This window comes from Pan troglodytes, chromosome 2 (genome assembly GCF_028858775.2).
Source record: "Pan troglodytes isolate AG18354 chromosome 2, NHGRI_mPanTro3-v2.0_pri, whole genome shotgun sequence".
NCBI lineage: Eukaryota > Metazoa > Chordata > Mammalia > Primates > Hominidae > Pan > Pan troglodytes.
Genome location: NC_086015.1, coordinates 170,874,383 through 170,902,374, shown reverse-complemented (window position 1 = coordinate 170,902,374; position 27,992 = coordinate 170,874,383). Strand labels below are relative to the sequence as shown.

General features: G+C 36.5%; 2 protein-coding genes across 21 annotated transcripts in view; one reads left to right on the top strand and one right to left on the bottom strand.

The window, feature by feature from the left end:
* Positions 1-6,762, bottom strand: part of SERPINI1 (serpin family I member 1) — an 89,806-nt gene extending 83,044 nt beyond the window's left edge. For 2 of the 3 annotated variants that reach the window (XM_516861.7, XM_054682345.2), the window contains exon 1: positions 6,569-6,762. The gene's annotated coding sequence lies outside the window, so the exon portion shown is untranslated. Of the gene's footprint in view, positions 1-6,256 lie in introns of all 3 variants that reach the window. The other variant, XM_001160924.6, reaches the window with a different exon arrangement.
* Positions 6,763-7,356: 594 nt separating this feature from the next.
* PDCD10 (programmed cell death 10) overlaps positions 7,357-27,992 on the top strand; it is a 51,099-nt gene continuing 30,463 nt past the window's right edge. The window contains exons 1-4 of one of the 18 annotated variants that reach the window (XM_009446790.5): positions 7,476-7,586; positions 8,046-8,177; positions 16,882-16,954; positions 22,079-22,290. In XM_009446790.5, coding sequence (XP_009445065.1) covers positions 22,195-22,290 — 96 coding nt within the window. In that variant the 5' untranslated portion in view covers positions 7,476-7,586; positions 8,046-8,177; positions 16,882-16,954; positions 22,079-22,194. Of the gene's footprint in view, positions 7,961-8,040; positions 8,178-16,881; positions 16,955-22,078; positions 22,291-27,992 lie in introns of all 18 variants that reach the window. The other 17 variants (XM_063807310.1, XM_063807306.1, XM_001160719.6 and 14 more) reach the window with 17 other exon arrangements.

Below are 27,992 nucleotides of genomic sequence, written 5' to 3'. Positions count from 1 at the left end.
GCATAAAACTTGTAGCTGAAAGCGTTTCTAGTTGATCTGTACTTTACAATTATTTTTTAAATTGTTAATCAGTTTTGGGCCACGCAATGTGAGGAAAAATTTGCTTTTAAGATAATCCTGGATAAGATTTCTTTCTCTCCCTTTCAAAATGTTCAATTTTATATTACTAATTATCAATTAAATCTGCTATTATATTAACAAATAGCTATTATTTACACCTTTAAAGTTATTGGCATTTTTAATTTTTATTCCTTATTTATTTTTTAAATTGTAAGGCTTTTTCTTCTTATCTAGATAACTAGTTATTTGCATTTTTAAAAGAACACATCAGAAACTTTGAAATACAAAAACAAACTTTGTTGCCTTAGATTTAGTTAATATACCTTGTGCTCAAAATCCCATAATATAATTTTTTTAAAAGTTTCGTAATTTACCAAAGCCAAAAATTATTCTATGACATTACTGGTATTATATAATTTCATCTGGTATTGTATGTCAAAGGACATAAGATATAAGATACTATTTAACCTGCCACAGACATTGAATAAGGGATTTAACATCTGTAAGCAATTTAGGAGACTAGGTACAGGTTTCTTAACTAGAAGGTTGAATACATCTCAAAAACACTAATTGCTTCAATGATTCTAAATTGCTTCGTGAAGTACACAACAATTAAATGCTCCAATAACTGATTTAATTCAAGTAAAGGCAAATATTATACACCACAATATGGTATCTCTAGCATACTACTAACAGGTATAAAAACAATAAAATTAGCTAGCTCTTCAAGTTAGAGCTGGTTAAAAGACCTCAAAGCAACAAAATTTAGGTTATCAAGAAAATGACAGAAGCAATCCAATGTGGGTAAAATATCAGAAATGTTTTAGTGGGCTCTTTGGGGTCTGTTCAAGAAAAGCCAAGATGCTAGGAGTGGACTACAAGTTGATAGGTACTCATTGAATTGCCTGGCTGTGCTATAGAAATCACTGTGTGACATCTGAGCTACTCTTACTGGGAATCCTGGTGCGAGATATACCTGGGAAAAACAATACAGTTTAACAAAATAAGGTTATTAAATGAAAAACATTTCATCTGTTTTCCTTCCCACATTAAGAGCTGTGAGGAGCTCAGAAGTCTCCTTTCCCAGGCAGAACCAGAAGGGGGCCTCAAAGCAGTGGCTGAAACTGAAGGTGCCCTGTAAGCTTCCACCACCAAGCTATACACAGAAGACCAACACTGAGCACTGTCAATGCCAAGTCTCAAAACTCATTCGTTCCTCGTGATGGCTCAGAGATGACAAATACCTGTATAATTCAGGTACAATATAAGCTTTACTAAGGTCTCTCAATGCAGCCTTTTCACTGAAAATGGAACATTTACGGCCAGTTAAACTTTAGTTAAGGCCTCATATTACATTCATCTATTTATTTTTCTCTTATTTGTTAAGAAAAAAAGTAATGGAAATCGTGTAGGGGAGGGGAGGTATTACATAAAAGCACATCTTTAAATCAGCAGAGTTCTAGAGGCAAGGAGAGAAAAGGACCACATAAACCCCAAATAGCATCTAATGAATAAATTCATGTCTGAAGCATGCGCCCATGCATACACGCACACACGCGCGCGCACACACACACAAAGCGCGCGTGCAAGTTTGCAGTTAATAACAAAATTTGTTCTACTCATTTAGAAATCCAACAAGATAGCAATATTTATATTTAGCTGTAATATAAGCAACCATTGTTGGCAGAGGGCTGAATTTGGTACTAACACAGATGTCTAAGAAAAATTCATTTTTCTAGTTGTATTTGTTTGCAAAATGATAAAATGATGTTTCATTATAGATATCCAAATTGTTACTACTTACCAAGTATGAACTATGTAAAAGGATTCTCAAAATGAATACAAAGGTCAATGAAACTCAGAGTTAGCTCTAAAGATACTAAGTATCTGGTGAGAAAGTATGAACTAAGTTTACTCTACACAAGGCACAGTGCTAATCATTAAGAATAATATCAGCAAGGCATGGTGGTTCACACCTGTAATCCCAATTCTTTGGGAGACCAAGGTGAGAGAATTGTTTGAGGTCAGGAGTTTGGACCAACCTGGGCAACACAGTGAGACCCTCATCTCTATAAAAAGTTAAAATTAGCTGAGCATGGTGGTTCTTGCCTGTAGTCTTAGCTACTGGAGAGTCTGCGGTGTGAGGAGTGCTTGAGCCCAGGAGTTCAAGGTTACAGTGAACTATGATCAGGTCACTGCATTCCAGCCTGGGCGACAGAGTCAGACCCCATCTCAAAAAAAAAAAAAAAAAAAAAGGTGGCAAAAAAAAAAAAAAGAAAAAAAAAGAAAAAGGCAGGTTAATTATCAGTTCTAAGCAAGCCAATTTATATAAATCAACATGAAGGTAAAAGTAAACAGAAGATAGTTAAATATGTGCTACAATTAATTTTACTACTAAAAAACTATATACAATTAACTAGAATTGTATAGGTCTTATCATAATGAAGTAAAAATTACATTAGATTCTTAATTCTAACACCAATCAGATTAATTTGTTTCTAGAAGGTCAAATGCAAAAAACAATTAATGACCAACTCCACACATGCTTAAACAAAATCAGTCTATTTTTTTTTTTTTGGAAGAAATAATTAGAAAAACAGAAGAGCAAATTCAGTTTTTATAGAATGAAATATGGTTTCTACAGATAAGCTTCAACAAAGGTATAACTCCAGGGCCTTGAGGTTAAATGGTGGTTGAGCCCTGGGTTTTTCTGTCTGTGAAATTAAGACCTTAAGTGCCACCAGTTGGAGACTCCTTTACCCTCGCCTATATATCCTATCTCTGAGATGAATTTAGAAATGCTGGCACTCAAATCTGTAATGTATTTGCAGCGCACACAGTGTGAATCCAATTGTGTTCAATCAACACTTTTGCAAAGGCAAACGAGCATAAAGACATTCTCAGAAGGACTAATGTATAAGCAATCATTCTGTGAGGTCAGCTGACTCTGTCTATCAAAGCGCAAATTGTCTCAATGTGTGCATTACAGAAGTATTGTCCAATGTCCAATGGTTCTAATTCAGTAACTGGTTACTCAATTTCTTTATGCTGAATATGACATAAAGTGCTCAGGACTAACAGGAGATAGAAAAGAAGTACATGGTCTCTAAGAGTTAATAATGTAGTTACTTAAAACACACCTTCCAAATTTTAAAGACTAAATTCTTACAGGTAAGATTAAAAAAAAAAAAAGAAACAACAAAAAAATCTCTCCCTTATTTGTGTATGTTAATTCTGATCCCAAAAGCAGTGTTTAACCTTTGGAATTTGCTTAATTAAATAAATGGGCTCTTGCTCATCTTAGTGTCTGGTTCAAGTACCTTTATTATTTTAAAGGGGCAAAACATCAGTTTAGGTATTTACTTTTTGATATTTTGTCCAAATAATGTTTCACTTAGAAGTGAGTGTATACAGGTAGGATTTTTATGGTTAATAACCCATGAATATTCAAAATCTAATGAATACCAGTTTGATTCCAGTTAAAATGGCAATTGACTGGAATCAGACTGGTATTCATTAGATTTTGAATATTTATGGGTTATAAAAGCATAAAAAAGGAAAGTTAATCATCCAAAATTTATTCCAGTAAAAATTGCCATTTTAACTGGAATCAGACTGGTATTCATTGGATTTTGAATATTCAATTTTACTTAGAAAAGTAATGTATCCCAGTATGAATACAGGCCTCTACAAATTAATGACTGGGGGAGAAAAGGTCATGGAATCATGGATTATAGGAATTTAACAAAAAATATAAAATCTTTTTTCTCTTTTGCTAAAGGTGTGTTTCTCAAGTAGTTTTCTTTATATCTATTCCCCTGTATCCTTCTTTACCAAAACCATTTGATCTTGAACCTTTAAGTCTTGCTCTTTTGTGCTGCATGCATCAGTGAATCTTCCTGTTAAAGAGAAATCCATACTAACTTATTTTTACTCAAAAGGCTTAGAATCAGAACTCTAAAGAAAAGACCAAAGGATATGGTAATTTGAAATTAACCAAGGTTTTTGGCTAAAGAACAATCATCCCCAGAGCAATTTCCATTCAAGAGAGACATTCTGCACTCTGTTGCTTTTCCTTTCTCATCATACATATTCACTGATAGCCATACACAAATAGTAAAATTAAACAGCAAAATAAGTAATATGCTTATAACATAGGTAGCATTTTACACAGAATTATAAACTGCCATATAACGAACGTTTTCAACACCAAGCAAGAAAAATCTTCAGATTACCTGAGATTGAATGTGAATATTAACTAACATGAATCAAGAGTGCAAGGTAAAAAATAAATGCCATATATTTCCAATGATATTCTCTCATATCATTGGAAATATGAAATATGAAAAAACATGGTCTTTTTTTCAAATGATATTGAAACCCAATCTCTTTTACTGACACAGTAAAAAGGATCCAAATCTTGGAAACAGGTGAAAAAATCAGTACTTTAATACCACAAACTCATTCATTCCTAATCAGATTCTATCCTTTACCATGTCTCAGAGCAGAAGACCTATAAAGAGCTGAGATTCAAAGTATATCTTAATTTCAACTGTTTAGATATTTATCTTCTATCCATTTGCTTGCTTATTAACTGTTTCCCAATAAAACTCTTTCAAACAGATCTTTTAATAAAGGCTCGGAAAGAATTTCATTGCTAGTATTATAATTATTACATGGGGGAAATAACCCAGCGACAGCAATTATTCAGTTTTACAAAATGAATTAGTAGTATGGTCTGAGAAAGAATCTAAGACTGATTCAAGGCAATCCACTTAATCACAAATAACAAGGGCAAACACAGTCTTTTCCATGTGTCACCCTAATACCCACTTTTTTTTTTAACCCCCAAAATCATTTTCACAGGGCCATATCAGCTATGTGAATTAATAGATTCTCCAGTGCTGTAGCAAAGATAAAACCTGATCCTTATAGTGGTTAAGTTTAGCAGCTACTGTTGCTTTTTCTTTCTTCTAAGCTCTTTGCTGTTTTTGATACTTAGCTGATCTGCTTAGGGGTAGTCAAAAAGCAGCTGTTTTTCTATGATCTATCTGTCTATATATTTCTATGGTATGTGAGAGTGTGGGAGGGAAGAGTATACATACTGATAAGTCACTTAGGCTTATCGGTAGTAGCACTCAGTAGGACTGAACTTTAATCTGGGAAGAGAATTCATTTGAGCCATTTCTTTTCAAAAAGAAATTTGGGATGCATTACAAAAATAAAATTTAAAATCCCGAGAACTCAGGAAAGCATAGAAATAGGAGAAAAGAAGACAATTACTCCATTTTATTGACCCTGGTTATTAAAAAAAACATAGATTAAAGTATTGAGACAGACTCTGAAATATGCAACTGTCACAATGAAAGCATTTCAGAGCAAAATTTGCTGCAATATGCTACTATGATTAAAAGCCACGTAATCTGGGAACCTCTGTAACAAAATGAAAATGAACTAGGAAAATAGCTTCTTACTACTTCTCTAAAAATAAAAGGCTGTAATTTTGTCATAATTACACAAAGGTAGGTGAGACTTTCATCTTTACCCAGCATTACAACGTATTTCCATCCATAGGTATTACCATTAACGTTGCTTTGAATACACATATAGTTTAATACCGAGAATAAACTATTATTTTATGACACTACATGTGTTTTAAACTGAACCCACTATCATAACACATATTAAGGGTAGTCCTTCAGCACATACTCTCTACCCAGAGAAAAGATTCCCACACAGCTTTCCATGTACTCTTGTTTTTAAAATGTACACATATTATCGGACACAAATGAGAGACTAACGAGCAGCAGTGAGGTACACCATATGTTTCCATTGTAGGCTGAATCCAGGTCTTTGTTCCAATATTCCAGAGCCACCGGGAAGAAAGCTAACTATCCATTCATTAAAATTCATTTTTACATTATTGCTGGCAAAAGTTATACTTTTGATAGATTAAGTCAGAGCCCATCCTATCCTGACTATTCCTGCCTGCATTTGCTTCTTTAATACGGATTTCTTGCAATTCTAGGAAACTGCAAAATAACCACCCTGGATAACAGGTCGGTAGCAGGACAATCTGATAAACCAACGTAAAGGGTAGACACTGAAGAAGAACGCAAAGTTATTTTCCTAGTGAAATAGTTCAGAAGTCATTCTATATCAATAGCAAAATTTTTGCTTTTTATAGGCTACGCACCTATAACATCCACCAGATAACATCCACCTCGTCCTCAACTAGCAGGATTTTTCTCAATCTTCAGATCTCCCAGAACAGTTTTACTGGTGCAACTCAAACCAAAAACACTAACCACGCCCTTTATACCCAGAGTCAAGCTTCCTTTTGCTTTTTTGCCCTTAAAGTCGAAAAATGTAAATCTTTCACCCGAGAGGTTTTGCACCGGTTTCCTAACCCCAGGCGGACTCTTTTAGCTGTGTCTTGATGTAATTCCTATTGGAAGACGTTTTCTCCAGGGCAGTGCAGACGCCCCGAAGAAGGACCCACGCTTACCTCCCACACACCTGCAACCCCTGACGGGATGCTGGAGCTTGTGCTCGGCGGACTGTGCTCCGCTCCGCTCTCGTTCCTGCTTTCGTCTCTCCCGGGAAACTACAGTCCAGACTGCGCCTCTGGCTTCTACAGGGACCCAAGCTCCGCCTCTCCCTCCTCTAGTTGGCGAATTTGGCAGCTGTTGCTCCTCCCCCTGCTGTTTCTGCAGCTGCCCGGACCGCAGGCAGCGGAAAGCAGCTGCCCTGGTACCTTTCCGCTCCCTGCACTTCTGCAGCTGCTCTGCCACTTCCACTCCCGTGGGGGTCCCTCTCCCCTCCTCTGTGGCTCACACCTGGAGCGGCCTCCTGCCCCACCCAGGCGTCTCTGCTGGGAGCCCCGGCTCAGCCTAGCCTTCCCCGACCTGTGTGTCCGGATGCCCGGTGTGCCTGGGGCTTAGCTGCTCTCAGGGAAGCTGCCCCTCTGCCCAGTGCAAGTCCCCACACCAAGCCCTCCCTTCACCCGGGCGATTTCCCCGAGGCTTCCTCTCCACCCACACGGCATACTCAGCCCGACAGCCCCAGGATCCCCACCACGGGCCCCTCACCCCCTTCCTTCCTCTGCTCTGTCAGCCCGCCCCCTCAATGGGTGAGGCGCCGGCGGGGCCTACTCCGCACCCTGATTGGCGCAGGTGAGGGCTTGCCCCGCCCTTCCTCTCCTTTCCGTGCACCATCTCTCTTCATCTCACCTCCTCCCGCAAAGGCAGGGAACTCTCCTACTATTGGCTAGAAGTGTCCCCACCCATCGCCTCAGGATCCCCCGCATGGCCTGCCGGGAAGTGTAGTCTTCCGATTGCAGGAATTGCGGACAACGCCGGCGAGCGGGACTACGAGTCCCCATAAGCCTCTGCGCGACTCCTGCTGGGCAGGATTCCGGACAACGCCTGGTTCCTCTCGGGTCCTTCCGGCGTCGCCGGAGTGAATTGATCCGGGAGTTGAAGAGGGCTGCAAGGTGGGAAGTGAAGTCAGTGCCTCAGTTGCTGGTAAGGTGTAGCTGTTCTGTCCCAGTCCCCGTAGCTCTGCACCGAGCAGAAGAGGTCTAGGGTCACGCAGGGGCCATGGCTGAGGCACTCGGGCTTGGTTCTGGCAGGCGGAGCGGACGGGGCTGAGAGCGGGGCCCTACGGGCGTAAGCGAGGTTACCCTACGCGAGTGGCGTAAAGCGGGTTTGTAAATGCCGCCTGCCGGCTTGGGCCCGAACGCCTCCAGGAAGTCTCCTCTAGGTGGGGGCGGGAGGGGAAGGGCGAGGTTGGCCCCTGGTGCCCCGGGAGAGGGGACAGGGCGGATGTGCTTGGGGTGGGGTCCTTTGAAGGTGTGGCTTCGGACCGAGAGGTGAGGCTGCTGTTTTCCCCCTGCTTTGTAAGTAAGAGAAAGGGAGGAGGAAGGAAAGGGTGCTTGGGAGTCGGCTCTTGGGGGTGACTCGGGTTATGCCCTTTGAGGGAAGAAGAGCACTGGAAGAAGGAAGAGACAAATGTTGGGGTCTACGGATTCAGTTCCAGTTTAATGATGTGGCCCTCTAAGGAGATAATTTTGCCTTAAACAGAAAGACTTGACCCTCTTAGGTGTCATACCTAAGGTATGTTTTTACTCCTTTACTGCTTTCAGAGCGCTTTCGTTTTGGGATGCTGATGAGGAAACCGAGGGATTATATGACGTGCCCAAGGTCACACACGTAGGGACAGACTTTCTGAATCTAGTCCGGTTCGAGTCCAGCTTTAGAGTAGGGACGTTGGTTGTGCTTTTTGAAAAGGGTGGAGGAAGTTACAAAGTAAATGTATTTTGTATAGTATATCTAGGAAGCCATTGTGAGATAAAAAGTTGTTTCTTGAACCGGAGTGAAATTCCTCAATAAAGGAAAGAACCTTTTGGAAAAAATAAAAATGGCCAGTTTCAACTTTTACAGATTTCCCCCCCTTTTTTAGGGGTGTATTAAATGATAGACTCTACTCTCACAGTTCATTTTTACGGGTAGGTAATAGGATGGGAGAACAACAGTTAAACAATATATCCCATCCTTAGAAGAATATTGTTTTCTTTTTCTACCTTAGGACTGTTTTTACTCTCATTTTGTAAAACTGATAATAGTGGGATTGGAATTCTTTCACAAAACTACACTTTTTTCAAATAATGTAGCGTTAGGAGAGTTTAGTGTGCCCATTACTAGAAAAGAAGGTACTTTGCATTTCTTGGAGGTAACATCGTCTTTTTTGAGATTTTACTTTCCCCCCATTTTCTTGACTCTAGGCTGTATTTGTGTGTGTGTCTGCAAATAATAAAATTGGGCTCTTGCATATTTTTATTTTTCTTAGCATCAACTGTGACTTTCAATTCATTCTTATTTTACATTAAAGAATGAAAAAACAGTACACGTATAGTTCATATCTCGCAGAAAGTAGTGCCTTTATGCAAGTCTTCTCCTCTGTAATGATTATGACCAGTTATAGCTCATGACTATTATTATTGGATAAGTTTTTAATAGAATTGTTAGAGTATGTTCATTGATGGCAGAATTTATTTGTGATAACTTTATGTCCATACAGGTTAGCATGTAATAAATCATGGCTTACTCTTAACATGTAATAAATCATAGCTTACTGTTTTATATATAAGTTGATCATCAGACTATGCTGAATTTTGAATGTACTCTGCAGTTACTATATTATCAACAATGTGCTTCACTTTTTAATGCAAAAACATTTTTTCGGAACAGAGGTATTATCTTCCCTGATGGTTGAAATTAAGATGGTCTGGAAATTAATACGATTTTTAAAATAGAAAAAGTATGATACTATAGAATGAAGTAAAATCAGGAATAATGTACCATGAGTAATGTAGTACACAGACAAGGAAGACCCAGTTAAACAAATGGAAAATTATGTGGTGATAACTGACTTTGTGCTGGATTAAGAAGGGTGCAGTGATGTAAGTAGACCGTAAACTGAACATGAGTCAGTGATGGTAAAGCAAAGAATATTAATCTGTTTTCTAGATGACAATGTAGGTATTTGCCTTTTGTTGAAGGAGGTATGAAATAAGTTCTAACCTTTGGCATGTAACTCTGTCATTATGGAAAGAGCTTTTGAACTATGAGGAAATTTTGGAAATTAGTTAATGTAATGCATTTGTTCAGTGTGTTTTAGATTTTGTTCTTGATTCATTTCTGCCACTACTCTTTATCTCTGAGGCCAATTATAGTTTTGATATTTCTTCTATTCGGATGGTGGATTAATGTTTGTATTGTTGTTATCATCTTTCAGTCACATGCTGCAGTATTGTTGTCACTTTAGATCTCTGCACGTTGGATAATTAGGAGTTCACAGAGTTATGTGTACACATGGTTTGCAGCTCACCAGTGTCTGCATTTCTCATTTTGAACTTTGCAGGAGCCTTATGTCAGCTTTTGGACATTATTTCTTAGAGGACTTGGGATGTCTTCCGTATATTATACATCTGTCTCTTTCTCTTAAGGATGTAAGGTCTGTAAGAATAGGGGCTGTTTATTATTGTAGTCTGAGTAGGTAAGATAATATTTACAAAGAGAATGAAGAGGCTCAGGTTGGTTAAGTGACTTGTAACTGGTGGGAGTAAGACAAAATTGAGATCTTCTGACTACAGATCTTTAATATTTTGGAGTAAAGACTTAGTTCCCTTAGATTATTTACATGAGAAGAAGACTTAATGTGACTTAAATATTCAAATACTATTACCTTCTTACTCTGTTTAACACTAAAAATTTATCTCTTCTCCTATCCAGCTCTCCGTCCTTATCTCCAGCCTTACTCATTTACCATGCCTTTCAGTTACTACATACATAAGCTGCTTCCTGACTTGGTGGCCTTTACATATTCCGTCTCACTCCTTGGACTGTTCCCCTCACGCCTACCTAAATGTGGCCACCTGGTAGTCAGTTTTCACATCTCAATTTAAATATCGTTCGTCAGGGGTGCCTTGCCCACCTTCCCAAAATCAGAATAGGTTTCCGCCATGTATTCACCATACTCTGTACTCCTTTGTGGCATCATCATAATAGAAACTTAATTATTTCTGTATTTATTTGACAAATACTGTCTCCTCACTGGACTATAAGCTCCCTGAGCAGGGCCCTCTCATTTGTCATGTTTTACCCCACTACTTACGCAGTACCTGGCACATTGTAAGGGTTCAGTAAATATTTGCTGAATGAATGAAGGAGTGTATTCATGCACAATGCTTCCAGCACTTCTCTGGGGACAGAAATAGAGAAATGAATAAAGCTGATATGCTTTCTGGATTGAAGTATATAAGAACTTTCAAATGAGCCATAATGCTTAGGCAATTTAGGTTATATGTAAAGGAGTCATTGACAGAATTTTAATATAAATTGTGGAAAAATGTTTGTTCTTTTTGGAGGTCTCTGAAATCAGGATTAATTTTCTAAGTGGAAATGATAAAGGAATCACTTTCATTTGCCGCAAAATTGCTGTGTAACACAGCATTTTAGAGATTTATCACTGTCCTGCCTTTTGCAAGCGATATTCGTTATAACAAAATATAGACATGGAAGAAACTTCTAATGGACTCTTCTTCCCTAATGTTGTCTCGTTTTGCCCTAAAAACCTTTATTTCCTCTAGGTAGTAGTATTAATACTGTTTTATAGCTGAAGACATCAAGAAAATAAGTAAATTTACTTATTAAACTAAAACAAGTTTAATTAAATTGCTAGAGTTTCCAGAATGTTGGTACTGGAACCATGGTTAGAATCTGGATCTATCTCCGTATTCTAAAATCCATAATTTTTCCTTTTTCTTTGCTTTTTTGTTTTGTTTCTTGCTTTTTAACCTTGCTATCTTCCTATGAATTATACCTTTAATATCACTTGATTTAGACAAGGCGGCTTTGTAAAATTGAGTAGTTTTTGTTTCAAAGGAACTTATATTTTGGGTTTCCTGAAAATTTTTCTAATACTTTTCTAATCTTATTTGCTTTATAGCTGGAGACGTAAGCATAAAAAGATCATTTTTAAAACATACAAACTGAATTTTAGGGATAAATTGTGTTAGGTTTTGGTCTTGGAAACAAGTTCTGCAGTCATTTGTAGTACCACGGTATGGCATAGAGTAAGGTCAATAGCCCTGAGTTTCTGTAGCCTTGTATACCTTCATGGATTTACCAGTTTACTCTTCCACAAGATCTTGTCAAAAAGAGATTGCTGATAATTTGGCTTTAAAATTTGGTAATACTATCCATTTTATTATTAAAAACAAGTCTTTGCTAAATCCTAAACTTTTTAAAAAGTCAGTGTTGATGTTACTTGAATCTTGGATAAAATTTTCATATTTACCTAGCATAACCAGTATGTGGAGGATAAAACTGAAGTACTGCTTTTTATATGTTGTTGGATAATTAATATCATTATGATAGGTGTTACTAAGAATTTTAAGCCACTTACATGATAAGTAATTTTTTCTATAATATAAACTGTAAAAGTGATTTAGAAGTTAAATGTCATTGTTATCTATGTTATTGCATTTGAAATATTATAGTAAGCTGCAGTGTTAGAGGGTTATGCTTTAGGGACACATACACACACACACACACACACACACAATGCAAAAAATGAAAGCACATTTATTATAGCAATTAGAAATAATTTATGTGCTGAAAGATAAACACTGTGGTTTGGTGGTTCATTTTTGTCTGTATGAAGATGGTAATTTCAATTTTGTCATTTAAGCTACAAAATTTAAATGTGTCTTAAGTGTATTATATTACACTTATTTTTCAAGCTCACCCTTACATTTTTGGTTATGTATAACCATTTTTAAAATCACCCAAAAGTGATTTTATGCTGTTCAGTTTCATTCTTATACAGTTGATAGAATCCAGGTTGCCTATAGGGTTAAAAGAAAAAGAAAAGAATTTTATTAACAAGCTTATGAACTATTGGGTAACAGCAGTGGAACATGTTAAGTGGTAGTCACTAACATATACTTAGGCTGGTCCCTTGGGAATAAGTTTACCAGAGGTTAGTCTAAATAATGACTTTTTGATTCATTTACTTATTGAATGCATATTACTTGTGAAATTGCCTTAAACCTTCTTTGGAATGAACTGGAACCTAATATAATAGCTAGCATTTATTGAGTATTAAGTAACTAAGTGCCAGGTCTCATGCTAATAAGCATTTTACAGGATCTCTTATAATCCTTACGACAACCCTTCGAGGTAGAGGCACTATTATCTCCAGTTTTTAAATGAGGAAACTAAAGTACAGAGAAGTTAAGGAACTTGCCTACGGTTGCAGGAAAAATTGCTTGGAATTAGGATTTGAATCCAGGCTGGCTGACTCAAGAGACCATGTTTTTCATCATTATAGTAAAAATGATGTTAGTGATTGAACTGCATTGGAGAGAGAAATTAGCATTAAGAGTTGTAGTTACAGAGCAGTTATGTCTTAAATGCTAAGGTCAGTGTGGCAGGCAAAAATTACTTAATATTCAAACTTTTTAAAAAACCTATTAGGAAATACACGTTGTAGACTAACAACTTCAACACAGCCAGTTTTTTTCTAGCATTGGAGTAGATTTCTTTTGAGTACCAGGTGAAGTGTTTGACTTGTTATGCAGAGACCATATTGAAAAAAGAAATATGTATATTATAATACAAGAGTCACAATCAGTGTGGCAAGGTACTCTTTGTGAGAGCTCACTGTGGCTCTCAGTCTGGTGTGGGGAGTGGCAGATCCACGTTTCTTATCTGTCTCATTCTGGGACTTTTGCATAGGGAATGGAATTATCACATACTGCAGTAGTTATTTTTAGTGAAGTAATTTTTTTGTTTGTTTTCTTCAAACAAATGTTCACCGTGTCTGTTGAACTTGCATAGGGTAGGAGTATCATGTGAAGCAGGTACGCTCCCTGGAGTGTTAATGCCAAGTGGCAGTGTGACATGTCACTGTATTTCTTTACTGTCTCTCTTCCCTGCCAAGACTACATACCCTCAAGGGTATGTGCTGTTCGACTTTTCATCACCATATCTCCAACTAACACTGTTGCTGACTTAGACTGACTATGCAGAATACTGTGTTGGATACTAGGAAATAGAGAAATGGATACAACTTCTCTTTAGGGAGTTTATACTTTAGTAGATACAAGGGGAAAGGGTTGAAAGACCATTGTATGGACATTTAGTCTTTCTAATATACTAAGTACTTCCATGTGCATCAGTTCATTTTACAATTTTAGGTTAGAGCTGATAGAAAAATAAATGATTGTTTCTCTAACTGCCATCTGATCCCTGGCACTGAAATGGGTCTCCCTGTCTTATTCAGTCATTCTCTCTTACTTCAAGATAGACTGGAATTCAACTGAGATTGAAGTTATGGAATGACAAAACCCTAAGATGTTACACACCGGCTGCCTTCTCAGACTTACATAAGGTTACTACAACAGAAGCCAGTTGGGAATGTTAAATGAGTCAGACCTGGCCTCTAGACAGCAACTGCACCCTATACGAGTTTAGATTGTTGCTAGGCTTTTTTTCATTTAATTCCATAGCATTTGGAATCCTTTTTTTTTTTTTAATTGAGAACTGCACATCTTTCTCTATGTCTTTATCCATATTAAAATCGGTATTTATGCAGTACTGTCAAAATTTGAGAGATTTCCAAGGTTCTACCTTATTTTTGGTATGCTTCCTTAAAAAATAAATCACACTTTTGTGAAGTGAAGGTTACAGGAGGAACAGTAGATGCAGTAAAAACAGATACTATCCTAGCCCTAATTTCTTCTTGTAAGAAATAGTATTTGTATTTGAGATCAATTGGGAGCTAAAGGTAAAGTTAAATGTCATCATCAAGATAGAACCTTGGCCTCATTAGCACCTAATGTTAAATAAGGCAGAGGCTATTTATTGTCTGGGGCTAATAGTTTCTATCAACATTTGAGTGCCCTGTGGCAGTGTTTTTGGTGCAAAGAAATTGTGTAAAGTAATGAAAGTACCTGTTGCATGTTTTAGAGGATGTTAAGCCATTAGGAGTCATTAAGTTAAATTCTAGGTATCTAAGATTAAAAGTGATACAAAGCAAGTAGCTCTGATCAGGGTGGTACAGATTCCTTTAATTGTACCTTTAAGCAGAGAGGACCTAACACTCTGAGGAATTAAGTTTAGTTGAATTTCTAAGGGATTTTAAAGGAAAGCTTTAATTAACATCGTATTGGAGAAACTAAGACAAGGAATAATACTAATAAAAAGGAAAATAGACATGTACCTTAATTAAACACCAAACAACTATTCAACTAGGCATTATTCATGAACCATTAGGTTGAGAACTTTATGGGCAAAAGATGAACATATTCAAGGGGACAGATTTGTTTCCTGTCTTCCAACAAGTGTTTTCATTTAAATTTTACTCAGATCAGAATTTACCAAAAATTTAGACATAGGAAAAAAAAAAATGAGGATTGTCACAACTAAAGAGATGTATGTTTTTCCCCCTGAAGAAGTTGCTTTGAAATATGGTAGGAGCCAATTGTTACTATTTTGTTACTGTTTCCATTTCCCATCAGCTAATTCTGAGGTAATGAGCTCTTTGATTTTGTTGTCAACTTTTGATTATCTTGTACAGATTATAAACCTTTTATGAATTATTTCAAGGGCTTTGATCACATCTTGATTTCAGTCTGCAACCCAGCCTGCTACCCAGCCTGCTTCTGGGCCATGGTTTCCTTTGTTAAGTTTATCTATGTACATTTAGAAAAAGTAATTTTAACATTGGTTTGGCAAAAAGTTTTAAAATGCACCCGATGGCCAAATTCTTTTATGTAAGGCAAAACTAAGTGTATTTATGCATCCATTTTGGCAAATGGGAGATAAAAGGTTTTGAAAATATGCTATGTAGGTGGCCTTTATGACATTGTGGTATCAGTGTTTGACTCTCATTGTGTATGTTATGCAGGGGCAGGACTAGGGTGAGGCAAGAGATGTGCCTAGGGTACAAACTTTGAAGAAGCACTAACTCTCCAAGTCATGCAAATCAGAGCAAAATTTTGTGTTCTAGGCATCTGGTTTGCCTCACCCTAGTTGCAATCGATTCCATGTCAGGTTCCTAGAATTTTGGCTAAAATATTAATAACAATATGAATAGAATGGTTATTATGTGTTAGCCACTGTAGTAAGTATTTTATATGCATTTAGTACTCTCAATCTGGGGAAGTGAGTACTTCAGTATTTGTGTTTATCACTAGTTTAGAAATAGAGATTTACAAAACTGAAATGATAGCATCCAGCTGAGCAAAAATTCAAACTGAGGTTTTTTTCCTTCCAAACTGAGCACTATCTCCTGCTGTATACTGTCTGTCTATGTGTAGAAAAAGTTACTTCTTACCCATTTTATAAATTTCTGTATTAAGAAACAGTACTCTGGCCAGGCACAGTGGCTCACGCCTGTAATCCCAGCACTTTGGGAGGCTGAGGCGGGTGGATCACCTGAGGTCAGGAGTTTGAAACCAAACTGACCAACATGGTGAAACACCCATCTCTACTAAAAATACAAAATAGCCAGGCGTGGTGGCAGGTGCCTTTAATCCTAGCTACTCGGGAGGCTGAGGAAGGAGAATCCCTTGAACCTGGGCGGAGGTACGCCACTGCACTCCAGCCTGGGTGACAGAGGGAAACTCTGTCTCAAAAAAAAAAAAAAAAAAAACAGTACTCTACAAAATATGTAAGTGCATACACTTGACATAGTGCAGTTAACTTTTAAGATGAACTGGAAGTCTCAGCAGCACCAAGTTGAAGATCCACAAGCTTGAGCTAAGTACCCTAGAGTTGTCAGACATACTAAAGAAGAAACCAAAGGATAGAGAGGTGAAATGACTTGTTCAGAGACAAAGATAGTTTATAAATGACAGGACCAGAATTTGAGCCCATGCTTTGAGACTTTAAATGCTTATGCTTTTTCCCTGTATCTTTCTGCACAAATTGTCCATTTAATATTTTTAAAGCATATATATATAAATACAATGGTAAAGTGCTATATACACTTACCATTAACAAGAGATTGCTACTAGATGTCCCTAAGTGTAAAATTCTGTAAGTACTAAACTGACAGTAGTGTATGTTCAGGGAGGTTAGGTTCCACTTAACTTTATTAAGAAAACTGGAAATGGAAGACATTGAATTATAGAAGATGTAATTTGCAAGTCAAGGGGAGAGATGTAGGTATATCCTTAAGACATCAAGCTCATTTTACTCTAAGTAGGATCACTGACTTACCCTATTCCTCTGCCTCCCTTTTTCCTAGCTTTCTCCTCTAAATCTTGGTCTCTTGTTTGGAAGTGACTAACAGCATTTTGGCATGAGAAAGCCCTAAAAAGGTACGTAAACTGTGTCAGCAAATGTTAACCCCGCCCCGCTTTGTTAAATGGCCAGACTGCGATCTATACAGTCTTTGTATAAATCCATTTTCTCTAAGAGTTTGATGAGTGATTTTTTTTGTTTTTTTTTGTTTTTTTTGAGACAGAGTCTCGCTCTGTTGCCTAGGCTGGAGTGCAGTGGCACGATGTTGGCTCACTGCAACTTCCGCCTTCCAGGTTCAAGCAATTCCCTTGCCTCAGCCTCCTGAGTAGCTGGGACTACAGAAGCCCACCACCACATCCGGCTAATTTATGTATTTTTAGTAGAGATGGGGTTTCACCATATTAGCCAGGCTGGTCTTGAACTCCTGACCTCAAGTGATCCACCTGCCTTGGCCTCCCAAAGTGCTGGGATTACAGGCATGAGCCACTGTGCCCAGCCGATGAGTATGATTCTCTATGTTATATTATTGAGAGAAAGCAAGGAATTGTCAGTTAATTGAAATCCTGGGTTAACCAACTCTTGGGGAGGACCTCCTTAACTAGAATTTGTAAATAATTTTTAATGATATGATGCTTAAAGAAAAATTTGTCTTAAAAAAATTTCTATTAGATTACTTTGGAAAGTATAGCTGATAACAATAATGAAGTCTTATTATCACTGAATTTTGGTTCCAGTGATAATGTGGCTGGGTCCAGGCTTTGTTAATAGAATTAATTTGATTTTTGTGTTTGTTTTTATTTTGCTAGGCATGCTATTTGAAAGTATTAGCAAGACTGATTCAATTTATAAATTGCCCATCTCAACTCATGAGTTTGGTCATTCAGCAAACATTAAGTGTCTGTTATGTGCCTGCTATGCTGACTGTAATGTCTCTATTGGGAAGAAGAAACACACTTATAAATGGGAACATAAACACAGGATTCTGCTCACTGCTAGAATGAACACACTTCTCTTAACTGAATGTTCATGCACATTTTGTTGGAGATCCAGCATACATCAGTCAATCAATCAATCTTTCCCTTTTTAGAGAGAGAAATTATAGGGATTATAAGAATTTAGGGCCAAGAGGGCTGAGTACTGGATTTTACTAGAGAGAAAAACAAGACAAAAAGACCTGCCTGCCTACAAACGTTTTAAGTGTAGAATTACTTAAAAAGCTGTTTTTCTAACTGAGAAGTGCCTATACCAGTACCAAGAGCTTCTGTTGGTCCACTCCTTTCATTTGATAGTAAATAGCTTTGGCTCTAGACTTATCTCAAGTCCCAGATGGAGTAAAGTAGGCAGTTTCAGGAAATACTGATTCTGAGCCCTGAGATATACCCATGTGTAGCTCTTTAAATGAGCAGACTCGAGTTGCTTAGGGAGGGCAGAAACACCAAAGATTTAAGAGTTTGGCAGTGGAATGGCGAATACCTATGTTTTTGGGCTTCTTACTCTAAGCAAGTGATAATTATCTTCAGCTCAGGAAGATATTTAAAGCTGATTATCTTCTGTTAAAAATTAGCAGTGCTATTTTGAATATTCAAGAAAATGAGGGGTAAATTATAAGTGAGAAGATTGCTTATACTCTGTGTTGATATCCCGATATCACAATGGGTGTTTTTGAAGAAAAGTGTGTTTAAAAGTATGCCTTTTGTCTAGGTTCTTATCAACATTTCTGGTTCTTGGTTTTTATTTTATGGGTGCTAACAGTACACAAAGCTTACTTTGAACTGAAAATTTCCCTGCAAAGCAGCACATTTGAAATGTGAGACGTAAAGTTCTTGCTATGTTGTCATCATACCAACATTAAATTTTTATTATGTATTTAATTATTAGCTAGATGTTGTGACCAGGAGCAAGTCACTACATCCTTTTTGTACTTCGGTTTCTGCTGTAGGTAGTGAAATGGATGTAATAACTTTTTAAGGCCATTTCAGATGTGTGTTTTGTAGTCAGTGATCTTCAGTTTTCTGTATGTGCATAATCAGCACCTACTCCAGAAAATAGTGTACCTTAGAGGGCTGAAATTTTGTTAATGTGCTACCCAGCTGCCGGGACTTGGTCACACTCATCCTAAAAGGAAGGCACCTTGTCAAAGGGGGCCTCAGACCTCACTCAGCTCAGCCAACCCTTGCTGTTTCCATAGCAGGCTCTTTGTTGCATGGGGTAATTGCAGGTTGTCCCTTGAACTATTTCAAATGAAGAAGCATGCGGAAGGAATGACAAAGGCATATTTTAACTCGAAGTTGAAATTGACAGTAATTCAATATTTTAAAAGCCGTATTGGAATTGTTGATTTTTAATCTCATGTAAATGCTACTGAAACTGAGTAGCCCCAGTTGTTAATGTGTGTTCTAAAAAGTTCAGTTTTAAATTGGTTCTTTGGAGCATTTTTCATAAGAACAGTATTAAAAGATGGCATGTATGCCATAGGCCAGCCACTTATGTAGCCCATGATGTTGCCAAAATACCGTTCTTTTTGTTGACAAATAAGTACTGTAAAGTTAGTTTTAGAGAAGAGACTATTTATTAAACACGAGTTTTAAAAATATTAAATGCCAGTATTTACAAAAGGTAAAAATTAAGTATTTGAGTAGGTTTATAGAGGGTAGGTAGGTAGAGATGTCAGCAGTAATTCTGAAAGTGACTCTGGCCACTTACCTTATCCCTTTACCTCTGGCAGCCTGTACATCTGCAGTTATATGCGTATGTGTTCAAAAGAGTGAAACACAAAAGTAATTCCATTGTGCTTACTTTTCTCATAAGTATTTCACCTCCTTTATACCGAGATTCTTGAAAACTTACCAGCTCACTCTCTTAGCCCCTGCAGGGATTTCTCACCCCAGTATATAAGTACTCCGCTCTTTGAAGGCTACCGCTTTAACCTCATCAAGAAAGCAAATAATTTTTTAAAAGTTACTTTCCATACTCAGTAGCATTTAAAACTTTTGGCTACCTTCTTCTTGAAACTTGTTTCGTGATGCTGGTTTTGTCCAGTTCTCCTATAGCGATATAGCAGCCTGACTTCTCCCTTTTGTGCGCATCACAGTTGTACGTTTTCTGACTTTCCTTTTATAAAACACGTTTAATGGGGTCAGAGACTGTCTTGTCTTGTTCACTGCTCTATATTTAATACCGTGCCTCTTTGTGACCATTGAAATATTTATTAAATAAATAATTTTTTTTCTGTCACACAATGAGAGAGCTCTTCAAGGTCTGTTCTTGGTTTTGTTTTGCCATTTCTTACTTGATTTTTCATTGATGATACCATGCCTTCTGCTGCTGTCTATATTCTGCATTCATTCTGTCCTTTTCATTTTAACTAATACCACTGCATTTTAGCCATCCTCCTTTTCCCCAGGTTTTTTTTATTATGAAGTTTTCCCAATTTATTTTGAAGTGGAAAAGCAGATTACCAAATGACTTAAGTAGTTAAATAGGAACAGCAGGGCCACAATTGGTATTTATCTACTTCTTTTTGCTTATTATTTTGGTCTTGTTTATTTCTGACATAGGTATACTAAGTCTCTTAAGTTTTCCTTGTCGTTATTCTTCCTCCATTCTCTCCATCATGCTGTGACCAAAGCCATCTACTTAAATAAGTTACATAATCAGGTAATGGTATTCTTTTTCCCCATAGAATGAAATTCAGGAATTCGCCTTTTGCTCTTTTTGTTCTGTCAAGTCATTGAGTAGGTTTCAGGTGAGAAACAGGAAAACTCTTTGATGTTTAGAACTGTCAAAAATGGGACTAAACAGTTTCCGTAGGTGTTGAGTTCCCTTTCACTGGTAGCGATATGGTGGAATACTAAGCAACTTTCCAATGGAACAGGTTATTGGAGCTTTTTGAAGCGTCACTGCAGGCCTTTGATTGTATCTTTCAATCTTGTTAGGTCTTACACATTCTGGCACAGATAAATTTTTAATGATTAGGAACTGCATTTCATACCTAGCAGTGTTAAACATACTCTAAACATGTTTAGTGAATAATAAATTCTGGGTACTTTTCTTGAGTAGATGAGGTGGGGTTCTTTATTTCCACTTCAAATTTGGTTTTGTATGTGAGAGTATAAGATCTGTATTCAGAGTCTTGGGATCAAGTCTTGGGTCTCTACCTGTGTGATCTTGGGCAAGTTATTTATTATCTCTGAGCCTGCTTTACACTTGTAAAATTAGAATTGCAGTTTTTTAAAGCAGGTTATTATAGGACTAAATGCATGTGCAAAATGTTTTATACTATGAAAATGCTTTACAAGTAGTAGAAATTAATCAAAAAATGGCTTTTTGTTTAATATACGTATGTCACTACTGTTATTCACTTCATGATTAGGATCATTTTTTTAAACCATAGTAAAGGAAATAAATAGTTGTATTCTCTTTAAAAACTCACATATTTCCTTAACACCTCAAGGCAAAATTTCTTTTATTGTTGAATTCTTGATTTTAATCCAAACTACCAGCCTCTCTGGGTTTTTCTTCTTTCTCAGTTTTTATGTCAGATTTGGACAACAATTTCTGTAGTTCTTCTGAATACCAAAAGGTATCACTGGCACAATTAAGTAGCAAGTATTTTACCAAGTGGATCACATTTGGTAGAATTTTTTCAATTTTATGTTTGACATATTTGGTGCTTGTTATGTTTGTGTTATTTTCAGGTGACAAAATCAATAAACAAGTAGCAAAAAGGTTTTAATAAAAATGTTAAAACACCCTAGTTCTTTCTTCTTTATTGATTCTTCGATTTGGTTTTCTGCACACACTTACACATCATGCATTTCCTGATTATAATTTTATATTATCTATAAATATTATAAGTATGTGTCTTATTCATATGTTCTCTTAGATTGTATATGGTGGCATGACATACATCATTATTCCATGGTGCTTCATAGAGAGCTCTCTGAGTTCAGGTTAAGCAGCATCTTAAATCACTGCTTTGTGAAGTAGTACCTAACCAAGGACTTTAGGAAAGGGCAGTTGTTGAGTCTTTGGAGGAAAAGGTAAGTTTCTTGCCAAATAGGTTTGCTTTCACAAGTAGAATATATTAAAAAATAGCTTTTCATAAGATAGGAACTCTGTAATTTGGAAAGGAAAATTATTGGTATTTGTCGTTTCTCCTTAATATAGTAAGTCTCTGTTCTTTCTTCCTCTTTCACCAGATCAGTGTGTTTTTTGTGTCCAATTCTTTTATCACCAAAAAAGAGAAGAAATATTGCAGTGAATGAAGATTCCTCTGCATTTTAGCACTGCTTTTTCAACTGTAGTTGGCTTTTGAATGAGGATGACAATGGAAGAGATGAAGAATGAAGCTGAGACCACATCCATGGTTTCTATGCCCCTCTATGCAGTCATGTATCCTGTGTTTAATGAGGTGAGTTGGGTAAACATGTTCTTGCATGAACTCTGCAATTCTTTAATTCCTGCTTTATTTATTCATCTGCTTGTTCTTTTGTATAACAAATACTAGCATGAATGAACTCTTATCGGTGCGTTAGGCATTGTATCAGGGCAAAAAATAGTGAAAACAAAGCCAAGCAGATATGCTTCTTCCCTCTAGAGATTATGCTATAATGGGAAAGAGACATTTAATGAAAGAACACAAATAATTATATGAATGAACAATGGTGATGAAGTACTATGAAGTTTAAAAGCAGAGTATGTTAAGAAAGAAAATAGGTGGGACCTACTCTAGGGGTCAGGACAGGCCTCACTCAAGAAGAGACATATATCCTAAGACCTGAAAGAGATCTAAAAGAGATAAATAGAGTTAATTGAAGAGTTGGAGATAAGTCCATTCTAGGTAGCCAGAATAGCAGACACAAAGATCTTAATTAGATACTGTCAGTGGTGACAAAACTTTTTAAACCGATATTTGGAAGATATCATTGCTTTGTATCTGGAGAAGATGTAGTTGCTTTTTAATTTGAAGAATTGTCTTAGACTTAATATTGATATATTTTGGGGTTTTCTTTTAAATTAATATTAACATGCTAAGGTATGTAGAGAATTCTGGAACTGAAATTTTCTTAGAGATTATTTAATTCCTTTTCTATAATGGGGAACTAAGGCCCTGATATGTGAAATTATTTTCCTAAAATTACCTATAACAAATCAAATCAAGATCTCCAGACTTCAAATTCAATGGCTTCAGCCTTTTAAAATTTTAATAATTTTTTGCTATTTTATTAATCTAATTTGCCTTTAGTACCATTAACCTTATTGTTACTGTTATAGTCCATATGCTCTCACCATTTCCGATGAATTTTCGTCTCTCTTTGTAAAATACTTTCATTAAAGTAAGATTCTGCATTTCAAAACCATTTTTTTCCACATTATTGGATTTGATTACAGTTGTTGTATTCTATAATCTTAAGTCTTAGGGGCAGTAGAGAGTGATCCATTTACACTCGTTGCCATGAAAGCCACAGATTTAGTTGCCAATGCAGTCAACATTTTAAATTTTCAAACACTGTCTCTCAAGTAATGTTAGGTTTGACAACCATAGAAGAATGGACAAAATGGTGGCTTGGATAAAAATTTATTTCTCTGTCACATAAAAGATTCTGAAGGTAAGTGGTCCAGGGCTAGTATTATTATGACTCAGTATGAGAAACTCAAGTTCTTATCTTCTGCTCTGTCATCCTAGTGTTTGGCTTCCATTATCAATCAAGGTCACCTCAGCATACAAGATAGCTGCTGAAGAGCCACCCATCACATCCTAAGTTGTTGCCTGGAAGGGGAAAAAGTGGGGCAGAGAGTGGGGTCCTGCATCTAGCTGAGTTTGCTTCCTTAAAGTAGCCTTTTTGAAAGGCCTACACAAGACTTCCACTTAATTTTTTTGTCAAGAACTTAATTCTAATGACGAAACCTAGCCACAAAGGGGTTGGAGAAATTCAGGAGTGTTATCAAGGAAGAAGCATCTTTTGAAAAACCTCCTGTTAAACTGCCACCATGGTAGCATTGGAGACACTTTTTAGGTCTGGTTATGTCCCTCTTTGGCAGCTGTAGCCAACACCAGTAATTAATTTCACCATTTTTGTTCTGATACTTACCCATTCATTTCAAGGAGCTACTGTTAGAAGCAAGTGGCTTCAGTTCTGTTTAGTAAATACTTACTGAATGCCAGCCATTTGTTTGCTGAATACTTCTGTTAGGGTCTAGAGGTGTGAAAAAGGCTGCATGCATGTTCTTAAGAATCTGTTTGGAAACACAGATATTTAAGCAAGTAAATTTTTAAATTATTCTTGCCCTAGAAATTTGATAAGGAGACAGATCCTACAAGTTAGTGAGTAACCTATCTTGGTAACAATTTAGTTTGACCTTCTCAGTTACTCCAGGAACCATTATCACAATTCCACCCAGAGACACTCTTTCTTTTCATGTCTATATTCTGAGTTGATAAGTTATTGGGCAAAGTTGTTTGGAAGAATTTTCTTTCTTTATCTGGTATTTTGAGCCTTTACTTGAATGGAGGGAAATTTACATTGCATAGCTTCAGTTTAATCCTCTAGTGAATGAAGAGAAATTAGAAAAGGTTTTTGTTCTAACAATTTCAGTGGCCTTCTTCCTGCATAATTCTCAAATTGAATTTACTGATCAAACATTAACAGCATGGTGTCAAGCTTTTAAAAAAATTATTTCTGTCATGTATTCAAAAGCATGTTCAGAAGTATAGGGTTTTAGAAATAGGGATGGTAACTTATTAGGGTTTCCTCTTTGATATAGAGATGAAATCTAGGGCTTGAATTGGGAGTGGAGTAAAATAATTGTTCCTTCAAATATGAGGTGTTTGGTTAAAAAAGAATGAAATACTAGGATTATTATTTGGTGTTTTAGTTTGTTAACATAACATATAAATAAGATACCTAATCAATTAAACATTAGTGTTTAACTATAGTTTACCTATGAAATTCTCTATCTATCTAATAGGGAAATTATATTTTAGTTTGGCTTTTTCTGTGCTGTGCAGATTTAAAGGTGAAAGTGGTTGTCAAATTAATTTGCAAAATTGTACCATAGTAAGGATGACCGTTTTACTCTGAAGCTAAATGATTCACTAAATCTTGTCTACAGTGTATTGTAAGAGTTAAAATGATTACTCCTTCTCACCTTAATGTTAGATCCATGATAGCTACAATGGTAGTCTAGTAATCATCTTTTAAAGGATTTCTAGCTAGTGGGACATGTTTACACCTGGGGAAATTTTAGTACTGTTACTACAGCTTGCAAGCCAAAGTTATTTATGGCATTCTGGAAGTTCGATGTTTGCTAGACTTAATAAAGCTATGCCAGGACAGCTGAGAAGAAGTAGGCTTCTTGTTTAATCAGCTGCTGCGGAGTTCAGAGTCCAAGTTTATTGCATGTGTTGTAAATGTACTGTGAAATAGGTCCCCTGATTGCATTATGGAATAATGGATTTCTGGAAACCTCATTTCATGTCATATCAGGTTCTCACATAACTATTACTTTGTAGTGATTCTTTGTATATCGGGGAGGAAAGAATGGTGATTCAGTTCTTGATTCCAGGAAAAAATAAGGCTTGTGTTTTCTTTTCCTAAGACCATTTAGAGGAATTGTTTTCTCAAGCAATATATATTATGTTTTGAAAAATAAACAATTTTGCAACTAAATGTGAATTTTACGTCACCAAAGGTTTATATGTTTGTTTACTAATAAATTACACAAAAGTATGCTTCTGTGTAAGTAATTAATATGTTTCCATTCAGAAGCATCTGAATCAGCTATTTCTGCCAATTATTAGCAGATATGGAACTCTTAATTTTTCCTAGTTAGCAAATGAAACCTGGAATACCTCTCCAACATTACCTACCTACTTTTTTTTAAGAAGATAAAATCTTATTTTTATTATTTTTAAAATTTTTAAAATTTTTGTGGGCACATAGTAGGTGTATGTATTTATGGAGTACGTGAGATACTTTGAAACAGGCATGCAATGCGTAATAATCACATTGTGGTAAATGGGTTATCCATCCCCTCAAGTATTTATCCTTTATATAACAAACCATCCAATTATACTCTTTTAGTTATTTTAAAATGTACAATTTAGTGTTGACTATTGTAACCCTGTTGTGCTATCAATAGTAGGTCTTATTCGTTATTCCTATGTTTTAGTACCTATTAACCATCCTCACTTCCTCTCCACCCCCACTATCCTCCTCAGCCTTTGGTAACCATCCATCTCTCTATCTCCATGAGTTCAATTATTTTATTTTCTAGCTTCCACAAGTAAATGAGAACCTCTGAAGTTTGTCTATCTGTAGCTGGCTTATTTCACTTGACATAATGACCTTGGTTCCAGCCATGTTGTTACAGATGACAGGATCTCATTCTTTTTATGGCCGAATAGTTCTCCATTGTGTATGTGTACCACATTTTATCTATTCATCTGTTGATGGACACTTAGGTTGCATCAAAATCTTGGCTGTTGTGAACAATGCTGCAGCAAACATGGAAGTGTAGAAATCTCTTCTACATACTGATTTTCCTTCTTTTGGCTATATACCCAGCATTGGGATTGCTGGTACCAGAGGATCATATGGTACCTCTGTTTTTAGTTTTTTGAGGAACCTCCAAACTGTTCTCCATAGTGGTTGTACTAATTTACATTCCAGCCAACACTATACCAGGGTTTTCCTTTCTCCATATCCTTACCAGCATTTGTTATTCCTTGTCTTTTGGTTAAAAGCCATTTTAATTGGGATGAGGTGATACCTCATTGTAGTTTTGATTTTCATTTCTCTGATGGTCTATTATGTTGAGCACCTTTTCATATGCATGTTTGTCATTTGTATGTCTTCTTTTGAGGAATGTCTACTCAGATCTTTAGCCCATTTTAAAATTGCATTATTAGATTTTTTTTCCTGTACAGTTGTTTGAGTTGTTTATAGATGGTGATTATTAATCTCTTGTTAGAGTGACAGTTTGCAGTTTTCTCCCATTCTGTGGGTTGTCTCTTCACTTTGCTGATTGTTTCCTTTGTCTGCAGAGCTTTTTAACTTGATGTGGTCCTATTTGTCCATGTTTCCTTTGGTTGCCTGTACATGTGGGGTATTATGTAAGAAATTTTTACCCACACTATTGTTCTGGAGAGTTTTGTGGATGTTTTCTTGCAGTAGTTTCATAGTTTGATGATTGAGTTTTAAATCTTTGATCCATTTTGATTTGATTTTTATATATGGCAAGAGATAGGGGTCCACTTTCATTCTTCTACATAGGAATATCCAGTTTTCTGGGCACCATTTATTAAAGAGACTCTTTTCTCCAGTATATGTTCTTGGGACCTTTGTTGTTATTGAGTTCATTGTGGGCATATGCATTTGTTTCAGGGTTCTCTATTCTGTTCCATTGGTCTGGTTTTTTTTGCCAGTAGATGGTGTTTTGGCTACTATAGCTCTGTAGAATAGTTTGAAGTCAGGCAGTGTGACTCTTCCAGTTTCATTCTTTTTGGCTATTCTGGGTCTTCTGTGGTTCTATATAAATTTTAGGATTGTTTTTTCTGTTTCTGTGAAGAATGTCATTGGTATTTTGCTAGGGATTACATTGAATCTGTAGATTGCTTTGAGTACTGTGGGCATTTTAACAATATTGATTCTTCCAATCCATTAACATAGAATATCTTTCCCTTTTTTGTGTCCAATTGCCTTCATCAATGTTTTATAGTTTTCATTGTAAAGGTCTTTTAGTTCCTTGGTTAACTTAATTCCTTGGTATTAAATTTTATTTGTGGCTACTATAAATGGGATTACTTTTTTAAATGTTTTTTTCAGATTGTTCACTGTTGGCATATAGAAATGCTGCTGATTTTTATATGTTGATTTCATATTCTGCAACTTTACTTAATTTATCTGTTCTAATAGTTTCCTTGTGGAGTCTTTAGGTTTCTCCAAATATAAGATCATATCATCTACAAACAAGGATAATTTGACTTCTTCCCTTTCCAATTTGGATGCGTTTTATTTCTTTCTCTTGTATAGTTTGCTCTAGCTAGGACTTCCAGTACTGTGTTGAATAACGGTGACAGTGGGCATCCTTGTCGTTTACCACATCGTAGAG